At 47.7% G+C, this 24,117-nt stretch overlaps 3 protein-coding genes across 3 annotated transcripts; all 3 read right to left on the reverse strand.

Annotated features, from left to right (window-relative positions):
* Nucleotides 1-211: 211 nt before the first annotated feature.
* On the reverse strand, nt 212-3,073 carry PtA15_9A133 (uncharacterized protein; the record flags this gene model as incomplete). The annotated part of the gene is made up of 13 exons (XM_053172310.1): nt 212-333; nt 418-425; nt 547-569; nt 651-726; nt 831-928; nt 1,028-1,099; nt 1,165-1,247; nt 1,338-1,972; nt 2,050-2,176; nt 2,274-2,566; nt 2,646-2,777; nt 2,871-2,877; nt 2,998-3,073. 13 exons carry the CDS (start codon nt 3,071-3,073, stop codon nt 212-214), a joined length of 1,752 nt encoding a protein of 583 aa, XP_053023563.1.
* Nucleotides 3,074-3,558: 485 nt separating this feature from the next.
* Nucleotides 3,559-4,041, reverse strand: PtA15_9A134 (uncharacterized protein; the record flags this gene model as incomplete). The annotated part of the gene is made up of 2 exons (XM_053172311.1): nt 3,559-3,699; nt 3,769-4,041. The coding sequence occupies 2 exons, from the start codon at nt 4,039-4,041 to the stop codon at nt 3,559-3,561; spliced, it is 414 nt and encodes a 137-aa protein (XP_053023564.1).
* Nucleotides 4,042-5,916: 1,875 nt separating this feature from the next.
* On the reverse strand, nt 5,917-7,341 carry PtA15_9A135 (uncharacterized protein; the record flags this gene model as incomplete). Its single annotated transcript, XM_053172312.1, has 6 exons — nt 5,917-6,006; nt 6,110-6,234; nt 6,308-6,617; nt 6,691-6,930; nt 6,999-7,130; nt 7,216-7,341. 6 exons carry the CDS (start codon nt 7,339-7,341, stop codon nt 5,917-5,919), a joined length of 1,023 nt encoding a protein of 340 aa, XP_053023565.1.
* Between the last annotated feature and the right edge of the window lie 16,776 nt (nt 7,342-24,117).

Genomic DNA, 24,117 nt, shown 5'->3' on the forward strand with positions numbered 1-24,117 from the left:
GCTTGAATGATACATAGATTTAATTCACACGTTAAATGACTGTTAGTTCTGGTAGTACAACACCATATCATTTTTTGATAATCTAGGAATGAAACGGAGGATGGGGGTGTGCAGTTTTCGTTATGAAGTGAGCTTGATGTGGAATAGCTCATGATTCACATTGACAATGTGATTTACGATCATCACATTTCACTTGGGTAATCTTGGTTTATCAGGCTCCCGGCTCGATTGCGTCCATTGGTTCTGTTCGAGAATCACAAAGAGCTATGCTCTCCTCCGGGATTTCGAACCGCCTGACCGCATCTGGCTGGACCACTACGATCCCGGCAAATCCTGCAGGGAAAGATAAATTGAGATAATGTGCCGTTTCAGCCATTCTGCAAAGAAAGTAATATTTTTAAAGGTTCGTTTACCCACCGCCAGCTCTATGAGATCCCGCCGGGTGATAATTCGGGACAGTGGTACAAATTGAGGGATCAGTTGGAGGTCAGTTTCCACTAACTTCTGTGCGAGGGCTGTTCCCGATTGTGAGATTCTCCCACTTACATGTGCCAGCCGATGTGACAGTGCTGAGCGAAGAAACCAAATGGATGCGCGGAAATTAGCTACGGCTTAGATGATCCAAATAAGATTGAATTGGTTGCACGTACCATGATCCAAGCACCCGGGATATCAGCAAGGATTCGAATGACCACGAATGAAGCCGGAGGTACAACAACAGTATCCCTGAAATTTCAGAAAAAAAAAAAGCAATCAACCAAGTCATCAAATTCACGAACCGCGTACATAATACAGAGCTACCGAGTGCGAAAAAGAAAATGACCACTGACCTCCGCAGAGGATTGTCAGTATTGTACTCAAGTTGTGAAAGTCTTTCTGCTGTGGGAAATCCTCTTCCAAAAGCAACTATGTGCATATCCATCGCGTGCTGATTATATTTTCAAAAATAATCCAGTCAAGTCAGCACGCAAGAGTTTCATCCGTAGGAGCCACAGGAAAGTATGAAAATGCGAGAGAGTGATAATACCAAGTGGTAAGGGTGACTTCCCGTAGCATCTACGTTGACCAGATATAGATCATACCATTCCGGAGTTGGAAACTAGAAGCGGACTTGGTAAATAACCACATTGCGCGTGAATTGTTTTACTAATCAGTCAAACTTACAATAACATTCGCAACTCGTGAACTATTAATTGTGCCGACGCCTCCGGGTGTCAGATCATGGAGAACAGGTTGGTATGGATATGCTAGAAAGGCAGAAGCGGAAGATGGCAACAGATCAGCGATTAAGCATTTGTGGAAATTTTCGAAAGTGCGATCGGTGCAATTGAACTTACTCGCCCAAGAGATATTATTCATAAAATATTTGCCTATCGTTCCTACCGGGGTCGGGGGAGGCCCTGCCAGCCTTGTGACTCCTAGAAGACTGGGTCTATATCCAAAGGGCGGCGGAATCTCATGGGTAATTTCCACTTGCCTTTTATTGGACAGAGCACGAAGTGGAGACGATTTCTCCTGATGCGTTTCTCCCCTGCCGGAGCCGGATCTGCGAGGAATTACGTGGCTGCCGTTTCGATCTTCAGCAGCACTCTTGCTGTCCGCAGAGCGCGCGACTGGCTGGCTTGGGGTAACGAATTTTTTCTTCTCTCGTAGATTTTGGTCACGGGTCCAGTCAAGATTCAGTTCCTCGGCTATTTTGACTGCGTCACTTCGTGAGAGGTGTTCCTGAGTATTATTGATGAATTGGAATCCAAAACCAGCCTCAAAGCGTCCTGAACCAACGACTGAGGCGGGGACACTGCGTTTCACAATAGGGACCATGATTTTGGGGTCGATGTCAAGGCATTCTTGCGGGAAATCTTGTGGCCAACCACGCGTATTCGGGAGAGCTTTGGAAATCTTGACAGGTTTAGCATTGTCATTTACTACTCTTAGAACTCCAAAGGCGGTGTCTTGGATGTCGTTCGGAACCCTATAGTATGAAGAAAAATGAGTGGTCAGCTTGGGACTTTTCACGAAAGTGCTTGTGCGGTCAAGCTGGAGGATTACCAGGACCAGCAATCTGAGTCCATCGTAGCCCTCATGTGAAAGTTTCTGCCTGCATCTTTTTCCTTTGTTTGAATTATTACTGAATATCTTTGTCCATTATGAAGCCAAACATGTCGAAAGTCGGAAGCTGAGGAAACAAGAACAATCAGTGAATGTGGCACAGAAAAGAAGTGAAAACGCGTGGGCTTCAGGACGATATAAGTAGAGAACGCGGCCAAACGTACGTCCATAAACTGGTGTGCTATCAGCTTCGGTTATGTTCAGCATGTGTTCATCGACTGAATAAAAAAACATGGCATGAACGCCGGCGTTTATCAGGCGGAATCTGATCCTTTGGCCAGCAGTGATGGTGAATTCGGGCGGGGATGTAACCTGTTTGCATTGTTGAGTAGTAGTTGCTAGGGAGCAATTCCATTCACCGACTCCATTGATCAGTGCGGAGTTTGCGCCGGGTGCAGCTGCAGTTCCAATGTGGCCTGCTTCGCTAAGCATCTCGCGGACGATATCGCTCGAAGTGCTGGGGGGAAAAACGTTTATAATTAAGATTAACAAGTTCAATCACTTTCAACAGAAGGGAAGGGGCCGGAATACTCAACTTGTGATACCAATCGCTCAGCATTAGGACCACATCTTCATCGAAATCAACGGATCTTTTGAGCGGATCTTTTGGCGAATGGATAATCATAGGGCCGTTTATCCCATCTGCCATCAAATTTTGGTGATGAGAACTGCAAGGTTGATTGTGAGGAACGTGATGTACTTCGATGATGAAGCAGAAAGGCGAAAATAAGTATGTGTAGAGAACATTTTCGAAAACTTACTGGTACCCTATTCGGCATTGGGCAAGAAAAGAAAATAGAATGGCAATTATCAGTGACCCCAAAGAGCCTTATGGAACTGCAGGTATTCACACGAAGCGTGGTAAAAAGGAGATATGACGAGACTCACAAAAAGTCCCGAATCTGTGTAAGGTAATGAATGCGCGATTAGCGCAGTAAAATAAATTGAATGGGTGTGATCCCATTCGGCGGCTCTTTCTAGTTCAGGAGGAATAAAGGCATTGAACTCAACTGTCCATTCAAATTAAATTTGTACGTATAAACACCACCATTGGGAGGAATCGGGCATTGTGTCACGCCTAGCAAACCCAGGAAGAAATGATTAAAAATCATCTTGATAGAAGAAAAGCGGCGTTTTTCAGTCCCAGTTCAAGTTAGTAAAATGTGCTGCTCACCTGTTACACCATCTTCCCAACTGGAGTCGCAATTAGACCAATTTCATTCTACTTCATTAACTGAAATTTAGTGGGGGATGTAAAAATGGAGACTCACTTGGTGCCATTCTGTTGAAGCCGGAAGAAACAAGAAGAAATTTGTCGTGTGCCAGAGGATTTGTTTGACGTGTGGTCCATCACCCGGGCGGGGAAGCAGTGATTCAGAAAATCAACACGACAAAATGAAGCAGTGTAAAGATTGCGTAGGCCAGCGCAATGGTTAGCCTTGGTGGTATCTACTTCGTAGACTCTATAACCGGATATAGAGAAGATGAGAGTAAAGTTTCACTAGCCTGATAGAGACCATGCCAATGCATGGTCAGCGAAATGTTCATTTGGTTATTTACTGTGATCTCCAATCGATCGCCCTCATTGGCCTGGCCGAAGTGGAAGTCGAAACAGTCGCATTAGACTCGTCGACTTGTGAACTCAGACCCTCAACTCACTTCGATCAAGGGGCCAGGAATTTGTCCATTGATAGCCAGAACCGGTCTCAGGAATCCATCTAAGGCTGCCGTCGTTTCAGTGACGGTCAGATTATATCTACGTGTTGTTGGTAGGGCGTGGATGTCAAAGTCGGCTTTCAGAACGTATTCCTGAGGATGCGCTGAGCCTGCCAAAGAATGATGGGTATGTTTGAAGGGCGAGGCGGAGATTATGGCTACGGAGCAATAATAGTAACAGACGAAAATGAAAATTGACAACCCAGGCACAGACATCAAGGGTGATTATTAATCGGCTTCGAGAGGCGTCTTGAGCCGTCGGGATGTTTATGAGATCCGGCTACTCGCCCTGGTGACTCGCGAGCCAAGCAAGAAAAATAGAGTTTTTGGTAATGCAACTCAAGCAGCAGGGCTGGATAGTGATAACTCTGATGAAGTTTCTTCGGACAAACAAAAGTTCAGAAGAGTCTTTACGTGTTCCTGGTTGAAAAAGTAAGGGGGAAAAGACGAAACAACTGTTTGGCAATGGTTGCTGTTAGTGCCTTCGAAAGCGGATTGATGAGGTTGGCGTACTAGAGTGTCGCACAGGATGGATGTCTCTTTCTACTTGGTGCAGGAAGGTTGCTGGTAGCAGAGTATCGAAAGTTTGAGGACTTTTTATACGTAAATGACTGTTGACGCTTTGTGTGGTAAACCAGCGGGCAATCAGTAGGATGTGCTGCTTATCCGGGCCCTGGTCTTGCGCCATCGACCGACTGATGCTTCACGGCGGGCGGACAAGAACCAGTGCTGGTTGCCAATCGTTCGAGCAACAAACAATGTTTCGTTCTAAAACAGGTCCAGCAGAGGATATATTCGGTGGCATCTGGTGCAGGCTCAAGGGAGGATAAATCATGAACAGACGACTTTCTTCCTGTGAAGCCTGAAGTTTTACCCTTACGATCATGCCGGGAGTCGCTTGCTCTTCGGCCCATCTAGTTGTTCCACAGCCCGAGGAGACCCAGGTGGAGAGCTACCCCGGAGCCACAGCGTAACTTTCAAATCATGTATCTGTCAATCGAATCGAAGGGGGTTCGACATCGAGAAGGCTTCGGTGAAAGACAAAGCTCCAGTGAAAGTGTGAGCCAAGGAAATCGGGAGTTCATTGACGACCTGTGAAAGAAACAGACGCCCTCATCGCCTGGCCGGGCTGGGCTGGCTCGGCTCGGATCTGAGAAACGATTGGCCGCAAAGGAATGGCTAGAAAGTTAGGAAGGGTTCCTGTGGGACTCGGAGCCGCATCATGTACCCGCCCATCTATTCGTCCGCCATGATTTCCAAGACTTCAATCTATAGCTATCGGAAGCGTGCATGGTTGCCTAATAGCGTCCCCCAACGTCCCCCGGTCCCGTCAACCGTGAGCACCTCTTTATCAAAGCCTATATGTACTATTTCCTCTTTACGGACGCCCTGCATTTTGTGCTGTCTCATCCCGAGATCTGCGCCTGCGCTGGACGGAAAGATCTGCTCAAGGTCGCAAATACTTTTCTACTTTCATGATGTCATGACCTTACTATTAAGTATTACTACTCCGGGGTTTCTCGAAACGCGTGGGTATTCAGCTCTACAAGAAGACATGAAGAACAATCCAGCCTGGATGTCAAGGAAATGGATGTTGTTCGGCTGAAGATTGAATATGATTGGAACTATGTACGGAATCCTTTGGGAGAGAGTGACCGCAATCGACGCACTTCATTTGCGAAAGAGTGACCGCAATCGACGCACTTCAAGAGTTAGGAAATTCTCTGTTTTCCTATTTTTTTTTTGTTTTTTTTTGCGCTGTCTTGGATTAGAAAAATGTCTCAAGTTCGACGGTTTCTGCCTGATCAGTCATGTTCGTTTCTCAAATATTGCTTTTGATGTTTAAGTCTTGAAGAACGATCTTGCTGGATAGAAAAATAAAAAAACAAGAGTCTGAAAAGAAATCAAGACTTGTCGAAATATTGGTGACAAATTCATTTGAGCTCCTTTTTCCGACTGAGTGAGGATTATCGATGATTCTTAAACTACTTGGTCCCTTCGCATGACGGCCATGAATCCTGACATCCAGTAGGACATCAATTCCATTCAGCACGAAGCTGGGCTTGTAGTGGCTGAAAGGAAGCTTCAACCTTATAATCGATCAACCACTTCTTTCTTGTGTTGGGGGATGTGTGACCTAATCTGACGTTCTGTAATCTTCCTCCAGATCGGGATGGCGATCTAAATCACTCGACATGGTCAGTAAGTACATACAAGGGAGAAGCATTTCGATACGCCCCAATCCTCCAGAAAATGGGTATAAGGAAGAAAAAATTGAACTGACGGGAGCAACAGCGGCAAAAATTGGATCAAGAATGTAGTTCGAGACAGGTGACATTCCACGCATGCTATTTCTGAAGAGGTGGCCAATTGGATCTGAAGTGATCATTACGTGCCCTTTCTCGAGACCTGAAAACAAAGTAGTGTTATCTTTGATTTTGTACAATTAGCCTTCCAAATCTGAGGGAAAGTTTGCACTTACCTCTGACCAGTCGAAGGGCACATTGCTCAGGCGTTAACCCCTCGTCTGCCCCTTCGATAATTTTTGTCAGTTCAGGTTTCGATTTCTGCTCTTCCTCAAAGCCAGGCGAAAAAATCGTCGCGGGAAAATAGCAATGGACGTTGATGTTGTAAAGTAGGAACTCGATCCTCAGTGATTCGGCAAGTCCTCTGACAGCATGCTTGACAGCTGCGTATGCCGAATAACCTGGCACGGCAAAGAACCCAATTACTGAGGATGTCAATACTATCGATCCACGAACACCCTGTTTAGCCATCCTTCGACCAGCTGCCTGAGTATAAAATAAAACGAGAACACGATTAGTTTCCATTTTACAAGTTGATGCTCAAATCCAGGGACTCAACTTGTGCTGTCCACACTGCGGTCCAATAGTTCACATCAATACTTTGTTGGAGTTGAGCTGGTGTAAGCTCGATGAAATATCCAAGAATTCCGGCTGCCCCTCCGGTGCAACTAAATACATGGTCTGGTACCTTCCCGTCAAATGGTGCAGCAGCGGCATCCATGGCTTTCTCCGCACCCTCGACACTCGAGAGATCATACGCCAAGCTTGCAAATTTTTGAGATGGAGATGTTCGAAATGTCTAACCAGAGGAACCACATCAGAAAATAGGCACGGTATCTGGTAAGCCAATCTAACACTGTCGCCCACTTCAATTCTTTCTAGAGCCTCGTCCAGCTTTTTTTGACTCCGAGAAACGATCGTTACGTGGGCTCCCCGACTGGCAAGTAGACATCCAAGTGCCAGGCCAAGGCCTTGTGAGCCGCCTCCGATATAACAGTGCTAGATGATTGAGTTCTCTTCCGATTAATCAGTACAAATGATTGAAAGGAGGTGATAGTGTCTTTAATTGATTGAGCTGATTTACTTGTCCTTTCGGATCAAAACGTTTCTTGCGGAACTGGATCATCCCGATGGTGACAACAGAACAGACAAGGATCCAGGTAACGGTCGATCGATCCAGCCAATACGGTCCACGAAAGAGTTCGAACATGCTTGTGGTATTTATTGATTATGTGAGCTGAACCTCGGCTTCCCAATTGTCCGATAATGAACCCCCGACCCCCAACCCCCGATCCACAGCCGCTGACCTGGAAATTATGCTTCTATGACATCAGTCACTGGACAGATACATGCATTGGTACACCCAAAAGCTCATTCCAGAAGGCCAACCCACAGGCTTGAAGTCATGAGGATTCAAGAATGAGTGTACAAAATGACTTCAGAAGGCAAAGATAAGCGCTTGGGGATATCTTAACATCAGGTAAATCCATAATCTAAGGCCCCGTTTGGCACCGATATAATCAGCGGCATATTTCACAAACATTTCACAATTATATCGGTAAAATGCCGATGGCGTTTGGCAAACCAATATATCCAAAATATGAAATAATTACAAATTACAGTTCCTACATGCCGATATATCGGCGGCTAAATCAGACCCACCCCTCGCAACTCCCAACCTCATCGAGTGGATACAACACTCCACTAGCTCAATGTATCCACTCAATGACCAACAGTTGGTCATTAAGTGGACTTATATATCCACTTGATGGCCCGGTTGGTCATCGAGTGGATACAACACTTCACTTACTTGGTGACCAACCGGGTCATCAACTGGACTTATCCACTCGATAGGCCGGTTGGTCATTGAGTGGAGTAGGTATCCACTCAGTGACCCGGTCGGTTGTCAAGTGGAACATACTCCACTCAATGACCGACCGGGCCATCGAGTGGATATAAGTCCACTTGATGACCGTCCTGTTCATCGGGTGGACTATAATACATCCACTCGATGGCCGACTGGGTCATTGAGTGGGTGAGGTGGGTCATAGGCTATAGCCACTCGATGACCGGGTGGGTGGTCATTGAGTGAAGGGCGAGTTCGTCCATTCACTTTCTTGGTTGATCAAGAGGTGGGTGGTTGGCTGGCTGGGTTTATTTTGATGTACTGACAAACGCCAGCGATATGTTGAATTGCATTTTATTTTGGGTGAAATAATCAAAATGTCACGGATTATTTCACCGGTGATTATTTCACCAATTATATCGGCGCCAAACGGGGCCTAAAGCATTGAGAGCTGCCAACATCAATTCATATGCAATAGGAGCATGCCAAAGCACACAGCATGACACACCAGGAAAAAAAACAGTCACTTCATGAAAAGTGACAAGATGCCAGTTCCAGCAGGCTACCCACCATCTACCCGCCATCTACCCACCATCTAACCACATCTCCCCCCCATCTACTTACCTTTCAGAATTTCCACAGGAGATCCTCAGTTTTGGCTGGGCACCACTAATCCTCATTTCTGGTCAGCTGATACTCAGCTTTGGCTCCCAGCTCATTCCAGCTCCTGCTCAGATTTGGTGCCTGGCTCATGCTCAGCTTTGAACCAGTCCTGGCCCAGCTTATTCTCAGCTTTAGTCCATTCATGGCTCAGCTTAGACTCAGATTAGGACTATCATTGGAGCAGCAAATGCTCAGCTTTGGACCAGTATTGGCTCAGCTGACTTTTAGCTTTGGATCAATCTTGGCCCAGCCAATGCTCAGCTTCTGACCACACCTGTAACAGCTGATGCTCATCTGTGTACCAGTATTGGCTCAGCTGATGCTCAGCTGTGGACCAGCCTTGGCTCAGCTGATGCTCAGCTGTGGACCAGACTTGGCTCAGACAATGCTCAGCTGTGGACCAGCCTTGGCTCAGCTGACGCTCAGCTGTGGAACAGCCTTGGCTCAGGTGATAATTTTGAATAGTCTTAAAACATCTGATTCTCAGCTTTGGAACAGCCTTGGCTCAGCCAATGCTCAGCTTTGGACCAGTATTGGTTCAGCTGATGCTCAGCTCTTGAAAATTCTTGGCCCAGCTGGTGTTAATCTTTGGAAAAGTATTGTCTCCGCTGATCCTCAGCTCTGCACAAGCCTTTTCCAAGATGATGCTCAGCTTTGGATCATTTTTGGCTAAGCTGATGCTCAGATTTGGAATATTCTTGGTCCAGCTACACTTGGCTTTGTATCAGGCTTGGAATAGCCAATGCTCAGCTGTGGCCCAGACTCAGCCAATGCTCAGCTCTGGCCCAGGCTCAGTCAATTCCTACTTCTCAGCTTTTGATGAGGATCAGCTGTTCCTGGGAAAACTTTAGGATCAACCAAATGTGCCACATTGAGTGCTCTGGTGCAGTCCTGAAAGCTCTACAAGTGCTGGTGGAGCAGATCTGGATCAGAAACTGTTGAGTATTTTCTGTGACAGCCCTGGGAAAGGGACTGAATCAGGGGCAGATTCTCATTTCTTTGAGGGACCACTCCTGATCCTTTCCTTGCGGATCCCTTTCCTCACTCATCCATTGGCCACTATCCTTCTCCTCCAAAATTCCTCATCTGTCTCAACTTTGCTCCGGACCCTGTTAATCCTCAAAACTCCTCTCTGTCTTGACTTGGCTCAAGACCTCCTCTCTCCGTCTTGACTTTGCTCAAGACCTCCTCTCTCTGTCTTAAATTTGCACAAGACCTCCTTTTCTCTTGACATTGCTTGAGCTATCCAGAACATCCAAATGGCTCCTTTCTCCAATTTGGTGAGAAATGAACAGCAAAATCCTTGGTCCTTCCTCCCTTGGCTGATTTCCTCTTCTTTTCTATTATATCCTTTATCCCCAGTGTCCTTGTTCTCCATCCCTGTCCTCTTGTCATCTGGTTTTCTCACACTTCTCTATGTCTTGTGGTGGTAAATTCTCTTTCTCTTTCTTCCTGTTTTATCTCTTGTTTCTCCCATTTGTCTGATTTTGTTTTTATTCAGCCTGGTTCTTAATTTCTTAGCAATCTAAATCAAATCTTCACAGAAACCAAAGCTGCATCATGTCACTTGCCATCAAGTGACTATATTTTTTTCCTGGTGACAGGAGTGCTCCAAAGAAAACTCTGGAATATTTGTGAAACCCTTTTTCTGAATGGTGAAGGTGATGATGGTGGTGCAAAACTCTGCCTGACAGCTCTGTTTATGAAGCTTAGGGCAAAAAAACTCGTCAAAATAAGGGTTTTGGGCCCTAGCACTATAACTGTGCTGATGTAAACATTGGTAATTTAAATTACCAAGCTTGTTACGTGGCAAATATGGCCACTACAAGGGTTTAAACTCTCTGTAACAGAGGAAGGATTAATTATGTAATTATTAATTACAGGGAATTAATTTGGCGTAAAAGTAGGTGGTAAGCGCTTAAACTGATTGGCTGTTTGACAGAGGCGGAGGTCTTACGGCAACTACTTATAAGGATAAATCTTTAAATATGCTAATAAGGGATTTTTGATGATTTGAAGGGTTTAATCCAGTGGATTTTACGTGCTGGGGTTGGTTTAAAAAGAAACAGGGCTACAATAGTAGCAGGGGAGAATATTCACGGCAAACTTACGGTTTATGGGCGGTGAATGGTCTGGGGGATTCATTCCTGAGGCTCTAAGGGCTCCTTTAAATATTGGAGGGGACCTTGTGCACGCTACACAGTCCCTTTTTGGTTATGGGAATTGACCACAGTTTGGCGTGTTAACTTCCTTGGCTGTGGGCAATTATTTGTACTATGTTACTTAACTTCCCTTGCTTTGGCACGTGACATTTTATAACCAACTAGAGTCCAAGGCGGCTACGCCGCCGCACCCTCAGGACCCGCCAGGACCCCCAGCCCCTAAGCCTGCCGCCAGGCCCCCCCGCACCCGCCAACCCAAACCCCCCGCCAACAACCTGCAACACAGACACACCACCAAAAAACAATTTCACATTCCCTCCCAATCCCGTATAGCGAGTGTGTCTTAATAAAGTTCTTTGACCCAGGAACAATATATTTAACCTTGAATGTCTTGTGGCGGTGTTCCTTGAAAAAAAAAATCAGCCTCATGTCTTGTTTGAAGTGAGTAGAAAGCTTACTTGAGAGTCCCAATCCGTGTGTTCCATTGTGACTTCAAGGCAACTTTCACTTCCACTGACAACTTCCTTGCGTCTAATGACAATCCCAAGTCCCACAATGCTTGACTTGTTATAGAACTCAAATTCCTCATCACTGAAATCTTGCACACGTGCGACAGAGTGCTGATTGTAAGTCACAACCGGGTTTTTTCTGTTGTTTGTCGCGATTAACTTTCCTGCCAATGAATAGATCACACTTGCAAGGAGGATATTTGCAAGGGCAGTATTTGTTGTAAGAGTTACTTCAAAATCTTGTTGGTTGTTCCTGTCAATGCTGGCACATTGAACAAAAGATTGTGTCGTGACATTTCCGTATTGATTTGCACGGATGTTTTCTGGTATGGACTGCGGAGGTTATCAGTTAAAAATCAAGAAAATTACAGATAGGAAGTTAGCATACTTCATTGAGTGGCTCATAGAGACTGTTGAAATGGACTGGATGATTAGGGTTTCGGTTCATGGCCATTTCTGATAATTTGTTGAAATCAAGATCAGGGAAAACTTCGGAAGCGGGGACGTGAAATTAAAGGCAAATGTGAGTGAGTTCTGATGATTGCTGAAATGTTTTGGTGTTAGGAGGGAGGGGGGGAAAGGGGGGAGAAAGGGAGAGATCAGGTTGCCTTATGAAGTATACGCCGGGTGTTTAATTGTGGACCCGATGAAAGTGGAGCAGGCTAAGGAAAGGCCCTTGACAACACTAAGGAGTGAAGCACTCAACAACAAGAGTAAGAAAAGCTGTTGAGTCCCCCAAAATGAATGACCAACAAGGCGCAGGTCAAAAGACCCGTGTTGACCGTAGATATTCATCTTGAATCTGAAGCGGTTGCCTGGTTGCAAACAGTCAGCTCGCCAAATCGGGCAAATTGTTTTTAAACATTCCAAACAGTCCACCTCAATGCTGGCCAGGAATCAAACTCACAAATTTCAGTGGATGGTAGTCCAAAGAAGAATGTGGGTCGACAAGGTTCAAGGAGGCATTAATGACCCGTAACAACCGTACAGCATGCAAACATTCTAACCGTGCAACCATGGTTAAGGGGGGATCCCTGCAGTCTGACAATTTGGAATCGGGCTGTGGCTGATGTTGGGCGTGGCTTGGCAAGGGTTCAAGACAGTTCGGCAGCTATGCGTCCAAAGTCGGAGTGAGCTGTATCGGAAGAGGAAACGTTGGGCTGCTTCATATTCGAAATTACCACTCCAAAAGGTCGGGAACCTTGCCAAAGATTGGGACAAATGACCAAGCTTATCTCTTGAGCCCTCCTGCCAGTATCGCGGCAGTGGTTCACCGCCTAACAACTGGTCGTCAAAGCAGAAAACCGACACGAAAAACCTCGTAGAAGCGGCCCGCTCATTGCATGCGACGCCGGGCGGATGTTATATTTGCAAGGGAGGTCGTTTCCCCTGACACCACGAGATTGAAAATTTTGGAGCAACTGAAATGTTTTCCTTATCTCAATAACTTATTGTATTTACATATTTATATTGAGATAAGTGAAAATGAAATCTGAATGGAGAATTTACCTGAAAGCAGCACGAGTGGGTGCTTTGCTTCTAGGGATAATTCTTCTAAGTTGCTTCGTCTGGGTTTGAGCTGAGATGAGAGAGATGACTGTCCGAGGGCGGGTTGATGCAGGAGCCAGTCAACTAAGTAGCCTGGTCTTATCCTGTCGGTACGGGTTTGGTTTCTTTTGATCTGCTTGTCGCGCATAGCTCGGATCAAGTCAGTCATCTGCTTTTTTATCCTTTCCTGGGTCACAGGAGTTGGACTACTCACCGGCTGCGGTGCTGGCCGTGATCCTATCGAGTAGGATGGCTGGGGTCTGACTGCCGAGACGGTCTGCGAGGGATCTACGAGAGTAAAGTTGGTCAGCTTATCTGAGCCATAACTTTATCTCTCCACGAGCACGTACCCGGAGGCTGAGTCTATTCTTCCTTTCCCCGGTGCGGTTGCCGTTACGGTTTCCGTATCTGCAAGTGATCAAGCGGGGCTTGTCAGCTCGAGATTGGGTTAGGTTTTGGGTCTGGACTGCTCGAGGGGTCTTACCTCTTTGCGCAGCTGGGTCTATGTTTCTGGCTAACCGCGCGAGCTTCCTTTGCGGTTGCTGCGGGTGGTCTGGGCTTGGCCGCACCAGCTTCCTTAGCGGTTGCTGGGGGTGTTCTGGTCCTGTATTCTTACAGCCTTGCATGCTTCGAGTCGTGAGATTCGAAGCAAGGTCGGAGATTTGGACTACCCCAATTTGGGCTAGTGAGCGGCGGATTACTGAACGGCCGAGGGCTTTGGTCAGGAAGTCGGCCGCGTTGGCGGTGGTCTTGACGTGTCTGAGTTTGATGATTTGAAAGAAGATAAGTTCCCGGACGAAATGAAGCCGGATGTCCATGTGCTTCGTTCGGAAGCTGTTCTGCGAAGTCTCACTGTTGGCCAGGTCTATCGCGCCTCTGTTGTCGGCAGCTACGTCTATCAGCTCGACCTTGTTGCTGAGTTCGATTTCCTTGATGATGCTAGCAAACCACGCTAAGTCGCGGCCTAAGTCGGACAGGGCTTTGTATTCTGCTTCGGCGGTGGATAAAGATACTGTAGGTTGCTTGCTTGCCTTCCAGTTTAGCAGGTGAGAGCCCATGGTTATCACGAAGCCTGTAGTCGATCGCCTAGTGTCCAAGCAATTGCCCCAGTTGGCATCTGAGAAGGCTTTCAAGTTGGCCGCCTCCGATCGCTTGAAGGTCAATCCGACCCGACGCGTGCCCGAGAGGTACCTGAATACTTGTACTGCTGCTTGGTACTGCCTGATTCCTGGGCTTTCGAGGTATTGCGAAAGTTGACTGACGGCGAAAGATATGTCTGGTCTGGTTAAGATGCTTAAGTAGTTCAATGAACCCACTAGAGCGCGATAATTCACGTTGAGTTTGTTGAAGACTTCAATCTCTTTTGCCGTAGCCTTGGAAAGACGCTCTCTAGGATTCAGGGGGCATGAGGCAGGATGCTCTTTCTCAAATCCAAATTCAGCCAGTTTACGCTCGACGTACTGAGTTTGGTTGATTTGAAGGCCTCCGTCGAAGCGCTCGATGTTCATTCCGAGGAGGAATTCAGCTTCTCCTGGGTACTTGATGTCGAACTCTTTCTCCATCTCCTTGCGAAAAACCTCCGGGTGTTTGCTGATGATGACTATATCATCCACATGAGCGAATAACCATGTAGCTGACCGTCCTTTCTGCTCACGCCTCCAGAACACACACGGATCCGACAGTGAGATCTGAAAGCCTAGGGTCTTAAGGTATGCTGTGAGGCGCTTATACCAAACTAGGGGTGATTGCCGTAACCCGTAGATCGCCTTCTTGAGCTGCAACACTGAGTTTGGCGGGCATTCGTAACCCTGCGGCGGTAAGAGAGTCACCGTGTCCTCCAGTGGACAGGTGAGGAACGCGCTCCTGACGTCCAACTGGTGAATCTTCATTCCGTTGTTGACTGCGAACGAGATGAGCAGGCGGAGGGAAGCGGCTTTTCCGGTTGGCGCGTAAATTACGTTGAAGTTCCTGCCGTGGATCTGCCTGAAACCTTGCGCGCAAATACGGGCTTTAAACTCAATTACTTCATTCAATGGGCCGAGCTTCCTCCTATAGGACCACGTTGATGGGATTGGCTCATCGGAGTCTAGTCGCTGGCGGATCTCCCAAACTTCGTGTTTGATCATGTTCTCAATTTCTTTCTTCTCTGCCGCCGACCAGTTTTGACTGTCCTTTCCTGCCATAGCTTGCTTGTGGTTCTTGGGGTCGACCTCAATCTCCACTAGGTATGCTTGTCTAGTCCGCTTTCCAGAGACTATGTTGCTGGCGTCGATTTGGCTGGAGATTTCCTTCGCCGGAGGGGCGGTGGTCCAGGCATAGCGCCGGCCGCTAGCGGCCTCCGGTGGGATCGACGCGTCTGTTTGCCCGGCCTGAGTTTGAAGTTCTTGGGTGGGGATTTGAGGACTGGTTGAACGAAGTTCTCGGATGATCCTAGTGATGTCTTGCTGTTCGGCCTCTAGTTCCTCCGCTGCAGCAGCCATGTCGGAGGTCTCAGGCAAGTGGTCCTCCTCGGAGAAGGGCAACGGCTCGTCAGTTTTGAAGCTTGGGAGTTTGTTGTGTCCCAGAGGAGTGTAGCTTTTGCTGAGAGGGGGACAATCCGGAAAACACGATTCATCAAAGTGGACGTGTTTGGCGGTAACGATGGCCTTGTCTTCAAGGCGGTAGACTTTATATGACGAGTAATCATTTGCATAGCCCAGGAGTACTCCTTCCCAGGAGATTGAAGCGAATTTCGAGTCGCGCTTTGGTTTTGGTTTGACAATCCAGGCGCGACAGCCGAAAGGCCTGAAGAACTGGATGTTTGGCCGGATGTTGAACAGCAGCTCGAGCGGACAGAGTTTGCTTTTTCCGAGAGAGGGAAGGCAGTTTGTCGTGGCTGTTGCTGTTTGAACGGCCTCCGCCCACCATTCTGGGGCGAGATTGGCCTGCATCATGAGACAGCGGGTCATGTCTATGATAGTCCTGTTTGCCCGCTCCGCAACTCCGTTGTTTTGTGGCGTGTAGGCCGGGGCAACGTTGTGTTGTATACCTTTGGCCTTAAGGTGATCCGCCAAGGTGCCGTTGACGAATTCACCTCCACCATCCGAGATGAGCTTCTTCAATTGATGGCCGGTCTGCTTCTCGAAGAAAATCTTGAAGTCCAGGATGGATTGGGCGGCCTGACTCTTTTCTTTGAGTATAGTCGTGTGGATGAAGCCTGTGAATTGGTCGACCAGAGTGAGGAAATACCGGGCTCCGCCGTTCGTCGGGGGGGAAATGGGTCCCACCAGATCTGCGTGCACGATGCTCATTGGGGCATTTGCAGATTTGAAAGTGCCATTACAGGGGGGCCTTGCGATCTTTCCTTGCATACATGCATCGCACGCATGGGTCTTCGTCAGGTTAAGGCTTTCCGGTACCATTCGCGCTATACGTCCTGAGCTGGCGTGGCCGAGTCTGTTGTGCCATTTCTGGAATTCAGAGAGACTGGCCGCGGTAGTGGTACTTAGCCCGGTTGCTAGATGAGGTACCGGGGAAACATCTACTATCTCTAGCAGGTCGTTGGAGACATTGACTTGGAAGGGACGGCTGTTATCAATCTGCACCTCGAAGGCGCCGTTGATTTCGCGGATTGCTGCCTTATGGTTCAGGAGTTGAACCATGGAGATAAGGTTACGTGTTATTTTCGGCACGTAAAGGGCTCCTGATAGTGTCAGAGTTTCGCCGGAGGGAAGGCGAAGCCGAGCAGTGCCGCGAGCAATGGCCACCAGCTCGGATTTGCCGCTTCCGGTAAGGATGCTGATGTGGACCGGGGTGGTGTCAATGAAGTATGCCAACAAATTGAGCATATGGTTGCTTGCACCGGAGTCTAAGATGGTCGACAATGGTTTGGCGGTTGCCGTCGTGTTGTAGGTAAAAGACGGCTTGACTAGCGCCACATGATGCGCTTCCTCTTTGTCTTCATCGACTTCAGCTTGGTATGCGGTCCTTTGCCGTTTCTGAGGGCGCTCCTTTTCCACGAGGGGCTTTTCCGGAGGGCGAGAAGTAGGATTGATGGTCCAGCAGTCCGCTTCCACGTGCGAGGTGGCTTTGGGATTGTGCTTTCCCTTGCTGCATCTAATAATCGGAGCCGAGGTTTTCTTCGGCTTGCGACTGGTTCCTGTGGCAAGGGCTGTTGATGTGGGTTCGGGGTCCTCTACAAATTTTCTCTTCGTGGCTGTCTCGTGGCGTCCGATGTCGCGAAGTTTGGCGATGATTTCCTTTGGTTTGGCCAGGGCCTTGAGGTCTGCGAACAACGCCTGCATCAACATCAGTCGCCTTTTTGTAATCTTGCCCACTATCCCGCATCCAACGAGCACGTCCGGGACCTTGAGACCGAGAGAGCTGAACTCGGCTAGGCTCTCTTCCATCTCGACGATGTAGGAGTTCATATCCTTGTTGTATTGGATATCTAACCACTTGTTCCAGACCTGGAACACTGACAACAGAGAGTCAGATGCGTAAATGGTCTTTATGTCTGACCATATCGCGTAGGGGTCCTGCTCGTTGTCGTCGTTAATGACGCTCGTGAAGATAGCGTTAGAGATGGCTTCGCTAAGTATGCTACACGTGCGCAGTGCTCCTTGAAGTTCTTCGTCATCTGGTTCTTCGGACATTGGTTCTAGTATGTAGTCCTCCAGTCGCCAAGGTCGAAGATGCATCTTGATCTTGCGCTCCCATAACGGAAAGTTAGTCCCGTCGAACTTTGGGACGTTCACGTGATCTTTGTCTGGGCTGTAGGCATCGTTCTTCGGAGCTTGGGGAGTTTGTCCAGATGTGGAGCTCGAGCCTTGCGTGCGTGTATTTACCATCTCGTACTGCTTTCAGCTGCCGTTTGGTTGGGTGGAATCAAGCGTTCCGAGACTGTAAATCTGAAAATTTTGGAGCAACTGAAATGTTTTCCTTATCTCAATAACTTATTGTATTTACATATTTATATTGAGATAAGTGAAAATGAAATCTGAATGGAGAATTTACCTGAAAGCAGCACGAGTGGGTGCTTTGCTTCTAGGGATAATTCTTCTAAGTTGCTTCGTCTGGGTTTGAGCTGAGATGAGAGAGATGACTGTCCGAGGGCGGGTTGATGCAGGAGCCAGTCAACTAAGTAGCCTGGTCTTATCCTGTCGGTACGGGTTTGGTTTCTTTTGATCTGCTTGTCGCGCATAGCTCGGATCAAGTCAGTCATCTGCTTTTTTATCCTTTCCTGGGTCACAGGAGTTGGACTACTCACCGGCTGCGGTGCTGGCCGTGATCCTATCGAGTAGGATGGCTGGGGTCTGACTGCCGAGACGGTCTGCGAGGGATCTACGAGAGTAAAGTTGGTCAGCTTATCTGAGCCATAACTTTATCTCTCCACGAGCACGTACCCGGAGGCTGAGTCTATTCTTCCTTTCCCCGGTGCGGTTGCCGTTACGGTTTCCGTATCTGCAAGTGATCAAGCGGGGCTTGTCAGCTCGAGATTGGGTTAGGTTTTGGGTCTGGACTGCTCGAGGGGTCTTACCTCTTTGCGCAGCTGGGTCTATGTTTCTGGCTAACCGCGCGAGCTTCCTTTGCGGTTGCTGCGGGTGGTCTGGGCTTGGCCGCACCAGCTTCCTTAGCGGTTGCTGGGGGTGTTCTGGTCCTGTATTCTTACAGAGATTAGCGCAGTCGTTTCCCCTGACGCCACGAGATTAGCGCAGTCGTTTACCTTGACGCCACGAGATTAGCGCAGAGGGGGTTGTTCCTGAAAACACCCTGAGACAAGGTGATAAGAAAAAAAACCTGAAACACCAATCAAAAGGTCCGTGAAAATAATTGTCATAAGTAAATGATGAAATTGGATTAAGCATGGTGTTTGAACTGCATACACTACCTGAGACAAGTTGCGGCCAAAGACTTGTCTGATTTGGGCTTTTGAAAGCCAAGGCGGGAAGGTTGTAGTCGCGGAGCTTGAGGAAAAATGATGTTTCAATTCCGTACACTACATGCGACAAGTTCGCGCCAGGGTTCGTCGGATTCGGGTTTTTGGAGGCCGAGGCGGAATCATTGAATTGTCGGAGCTGGAGGACATTTAAGGGCGCCTCTCGACAGCTTCGAAAAGTCACGGCTCAAATCCCCTGTAGCACTTGCTCAGGTTGAGGGTAGCTTGTCCTTGTGCCTCCGCCATTGCACTTGCAATGCGCTTGAGGGTCAAGTAATCAAACTTTAGCCCACCTGTCGCACTTGCACAGGTTGCGCGCCCCTCTTTTAAACCTCCATCCCCGCATTTGTGGGTGATCTGAGGCTCACATTGTTTCACTGCGCTTCTGCAGCTCAATAAATAATTTGGGATTTCCATGTTTTTTCCCCTGGTGCGCGAGCCCAGGGTCAACATTTTGCCCACTTCTGGCCCGAGGAGGGAGAACCCGGCCCCTTTTCATCCGTGATTCACTGATTGGGGGGCCAGTCCAAGGCATTCATGTTCGGGGACTTAAAACAATTTTTCTGGGGAAAAGTCAAACGTACTTTTACCTCCAAGGAAAAATGGTGGGCAGTTGTTTGAAGATCAAGCCTTGCACAGCAAGGCCTGATTTTTGGGCTTCTTGGTAGCACCATAGGGGAAACCCTTGATCCCAATTTCCACGGAAATGTGGATTTAATAGACTTAGATTTTCACGTGTAAAAGCTATGTGTGAAAAGTAACATAATTAATACAATGGATGTTTCTCACCCGTGCTCTCTTTTCACGGTGTACAGGTAATATCTCTTCTAATATATTTTGGACCTACTTTGCGCAGCAGAGAAGAACTCTTTGCGCACAGAATTGACCGTCCATTGACGTCAAGCCCGCTTTGCGCGCAAGCCGAAAAATACTTCGCGCACAGAAATCACCAAATGACATATTTGATGTGATTTCTTTACCAAAAAAAGAGGGAGGTTTTTTTGCCTCCCCCAACAGTTTTTGAAAATTTTAGGGCGACCCTTATGGTGCCAAAAAAATCCTAAACTTTAATCCCGTAAAATAGTGGATAAACCCCCGTCGGGGACTTGGTTGGCAGACTCCCCCGCTCAACGGTCAGTCCCCGGGAGATAGGAACCATCAACGAGCAGCCCCCAAGTCCACTTTGCCTAGAGGACACTGCCAGGGATACGCCAGATCCGTACCTCAGCGACACGATACGATATGATCGATCTCCAGGAAGCATTGGCGAAACCCAACAATACGTCACAAAATCCCCAAGAATCCATGGCAGACGAGGATGAAATTACACCAAATAACCCTCAAGAATACCTTGCGATTCCTCCACCCCCAGAAGGCACCTACCAATCCAAGGAAGAATGCTTTCAAAGCATCCAAAAATGGGCACTTGATCACGGATTCGCGATCTCAACTGCCACATCCTACAAAGTCAAACACGGAATCTGTGTTAAATATCAGTGTGACAAATCTGGCACCTATCGACCGCATCAGAAGCCAATTGAGCCCCCTGAAGGTTCCAAAGAACCAACTATCACTCCTCCTGAAGATTCTGAAGACCCCAAGCTTCCCAACAAGTCCATACAGTCCGATGATCCAACAGATAATCCTGAAGATACTGCAAAGAAAGTCCGAATGAACAACGCTAATCAAACTCGGAAAGCCGAGTGCCCGTTTTGACTGCTCTTAAAGTGTAATCACCAGGGGAGAAAGTGTTGCACTGTCTAGAGAGTGCCAGGCCTGAATTTTATACGTTGCGTGGTCTGATGTCAGTCCAATGTCAGCACTGCAGTCATGTACATGTCATTTCTATCCTTATGTTGAAGTCATTAAGAACTGTTTGAAGCATGAATCAGTCTGGAAACCTGAAGTCATGACTCCAACTGAGGTCATGTTCAAGCATAGTGGATGCTACTTACACAACCAAATTAGAGTTTTGAAGACCCACACAACTGAACCCACAACGTGCAATTTCTGGACAACATCAGAGCTGGGCAATGCTGATCTTGGTAGCACACATCATGTATGTGGGTAAGTCTGTTGAGGTTGATTTTAATGTAGCGGAATGTTGCCAAGTGCACACCGCCATCCCTCCATTGGATCATGGTGCACACCCCTGAGCCACCATCTTTCAACAAGAATAATTCTTGGTCAAGATTACAAAGAAGGTGCTAGTCCTATGTGCATTTGGGAGGGAGGAAAGTATCCCCAAGGGTTGAAGGCGGACCAAGCATTTTTATCCCAATGATCCTCGGAAGGGAATATCCGGAAGTAAACCCATCATGATCCTTAGGCACACCATCCCTGCCTTCCAGCCAGCAAATTTTATCATCTCTTATTGCATTGGCGGCTTTCTATGGCAATTGAGTGTGGTTAATCTCTGGTGGGGATGGATGAAGAGTATTCCTTCCCCTGAGGGGATGAGGTCCAGTTAGCAATGTCCCACATTGTTGACTGCTTGGACATCAGCAAGACTTGGAAGTTGTGCAAGTTTGGAAGTCACGCTGGTAAATCTAACAACCTCCTTCCCAGTAGCACATATATGTCTGAATGTCTTGACACATCTAGACTGATTTGGCTCGTCAGATCCACCATGATACCTCAATTAGAAATATTGAGTGGGTGGGCTGTCCTGTGGGGTGAGGGAGTTGTTACAAGATAATGAAAAGTCAATCTGCTTGAAAATGCTCTGGGAGTTTAGCCACAGTACTTACCTGTCCTGAAATTACTTCTGTGGCAGTCAAACAAACAATCCTTCATTGAGTTACTTTGCATGCAAAAGTTGGACCTAGAGATGATGAAATCCCTTGACCTCTTGTCCCTATGGAGAAGCTTACGATGTGTCCAAGACAAGACTTTGTCCGCAGCCTATATCAATCTTATGTAGGTAGAAAGTTATCATATTTGGGTTGGGGTACAAGTGTGTGGATGCCGGGGAATGTTATGTAACAGCTACAAACACACATCACATGCAAGGGTCAAGGGGCGCGTGGCTCCTGATGGAAGCTGCTTGGCATCTCGTCAAATGTAACAGATTCAAGAATCCACCAGATATCTGTGATCAGCACCAGTGGAGCTTTTTTTGGAACTTCCGCGGCGACCCTTGCGATCAACACGGCCACCCCATTGCCTGGTGCGATGAGCAACACGTACTGTCTTGGTCAATTTGTTGCTCCGATTTCAGCATCTCTGCACTTGACCGACAACCATGTCCCACAGGTCGGCTTCCTCCAACGAGGTCGCAGTCGAGTGCATGTGTATTGTGCCCCACGGCAGGCGGTAGGAGATCTCAGCGCAAAAGCAAGTGAGCACCTGGGGCCGTTACTAGGCCCGACATCGACCTGCTCAAGTCCAGTTTCCACAAACGAAATTGCACCAGACAATATCAATATCATGAAGATTCGAGCGTTTGTTGTGACCCACCATGGGATGCAGCCCGAGCTGTGGGGTTGCGTGTTCAGCCGCTCCAAACACATCCACCGTATCCAGACCTCCTTCGCCGCTGCGAGCGTCGAGCTTATGCCAATCTGGAACTACAACCCAAGACTCTTCTTTGACATCCCCCATTTCGTTTCCGAAAGGCCTGAGGGGGACGTGATGGGTGGAGAAAGTTGGCTCGGAGTGGCTCTTCGACAATGCCGTACCAATCTAAAACCACATCAGATGTCAGCACTTCAATTCCTCCAAAAGAATGAGTCCGCCGATCATGATACAAGGTTGCTGTGGAATCATCCGGCCCATGCTTGGATTCACCACCACACGGACAACGCTGGTATCAGGACGCCTCACGATGAGACTGATATTCGGCCCCAAGGATCCATACTGGCAGACGATATGGGTTTGGGGAAGACCCTGACCACACTAGCTTACATTCTCGCAACACGTGATTTGGCGGTCGAGTATCACTGGGCGGATTGGATACAGCACTCAGCAGCGACACTGGTGATTTGTCCCCTGGCAACGCTGTCTAATTGGGAGAATGAGATCAGATTACACTTTGAGGATGAGGCGATCACTTACAAAGTCTTCCACGGCTCGGATCGGAACAAGCTAAAACGGTGTGACCTGAAATCAGCTTTGGTTGTCCTCACAACCTACGAAATGATTGGTGAGAGTGGAAACAAGTCACATGCAAACCAGCCGACCATTGAGTCACTCAACCTGCGCTGGTTCAGGATTGTTCTAGATGAAGCACAGTAAGTAAATTTTGCTTGAACACCATGGAAGCCACATGAGGATGATTGTTAATGATGAGCACAGTCTGATTAGGAATCCAACTGCAAACCGGACACTCAATATTCGCCAACTTCAGTCCAAGTTTCTTCTTTTTTTGACGGGGACGCCACTCCAAAATCGCCTCTCGGACCTACAAAGCTTGATAACAACTTTGAAGGTTGCGCCGTGGGACAATGAACTTATCTGGCAAAGATGTCTCATTCCAAAAATGAAAGTCGGGGCTCCGGAGGCTATTAAGAGCCTGGCACAGTTGATGAAGTCCATCTGCCTCCGAAGAACAAAAGATGTCCTTTTGAATCTCCCCCAGAAAATGGAACACGCTGTGGTAGTCCAATGTAGCGAGAAGTGGGAGCCATGTTCACGGGAATTGCACGCGAGGTTTATCCGGACCTTTGGAAGACTTCGCACATCCGGGGAACTGTGGGACCCTGCAGAGTTTTTCCGACAGTTGATGATGCTCCGCCAGTTCTGCAACCATCCTATTTTCGCACGGGCAGATCTACCAAACCAAGCAACATGGCGATGGCAAGACTCCAGCAAGGTTGTTCATCTGATAGGCAGTCTGCGGAGCTTCCTAGAAGGAGATCAAGGGATTGAACGCACAAAGGCAGTCATATTTTCGAGTTTTGTTGCATTTTTGCAGATGTAAGCAGAGAGGTTCGGCTCAGATTCTGATGGCTGCGTGCTGATCTGCTATTTTTGAAGCATCAGGCGAGCCCTGGAAGAGCATCATATTGGGTTTACTTGGCTCACAGGGGCCTTAAGGGTAGCTCAGCGTGACGAAAACCTCAACACTTTCCGAAATAATGATAGCTGCAATGTTTTACTCGCGTCTGTAGAGGCAGCGGGAGTTGGGATTGATTTACAATGCGCGCAGAATGTTTACATCATGGTATGTGCTGATAAATTCATTGCAGAATTCCCAGCTGGATGACATATTCTATGTGAAATTCTAGGAACCGAGTTGGAATCCCGCAAGTGAATTTCAGGCCATTGATCGGCTTTACAGTTTGGGACAGGAGAACAGTGTGTTTGTATATTGGTACTACTTACAACGAAGTCTGGAGAT

Source organism: Puccinia triticina, chromosome 9A (assembly GCF_026914185.1).
Source record: "Puccinia triticina chromosome 9A, complete sequence".
Lineage (NCBI taxonomy): Eukaryota > Fungi > Basidiomycota > Pucciniomycetes > Pucciniales > Pucciniaceae > Puccinia > Puccinia triticina.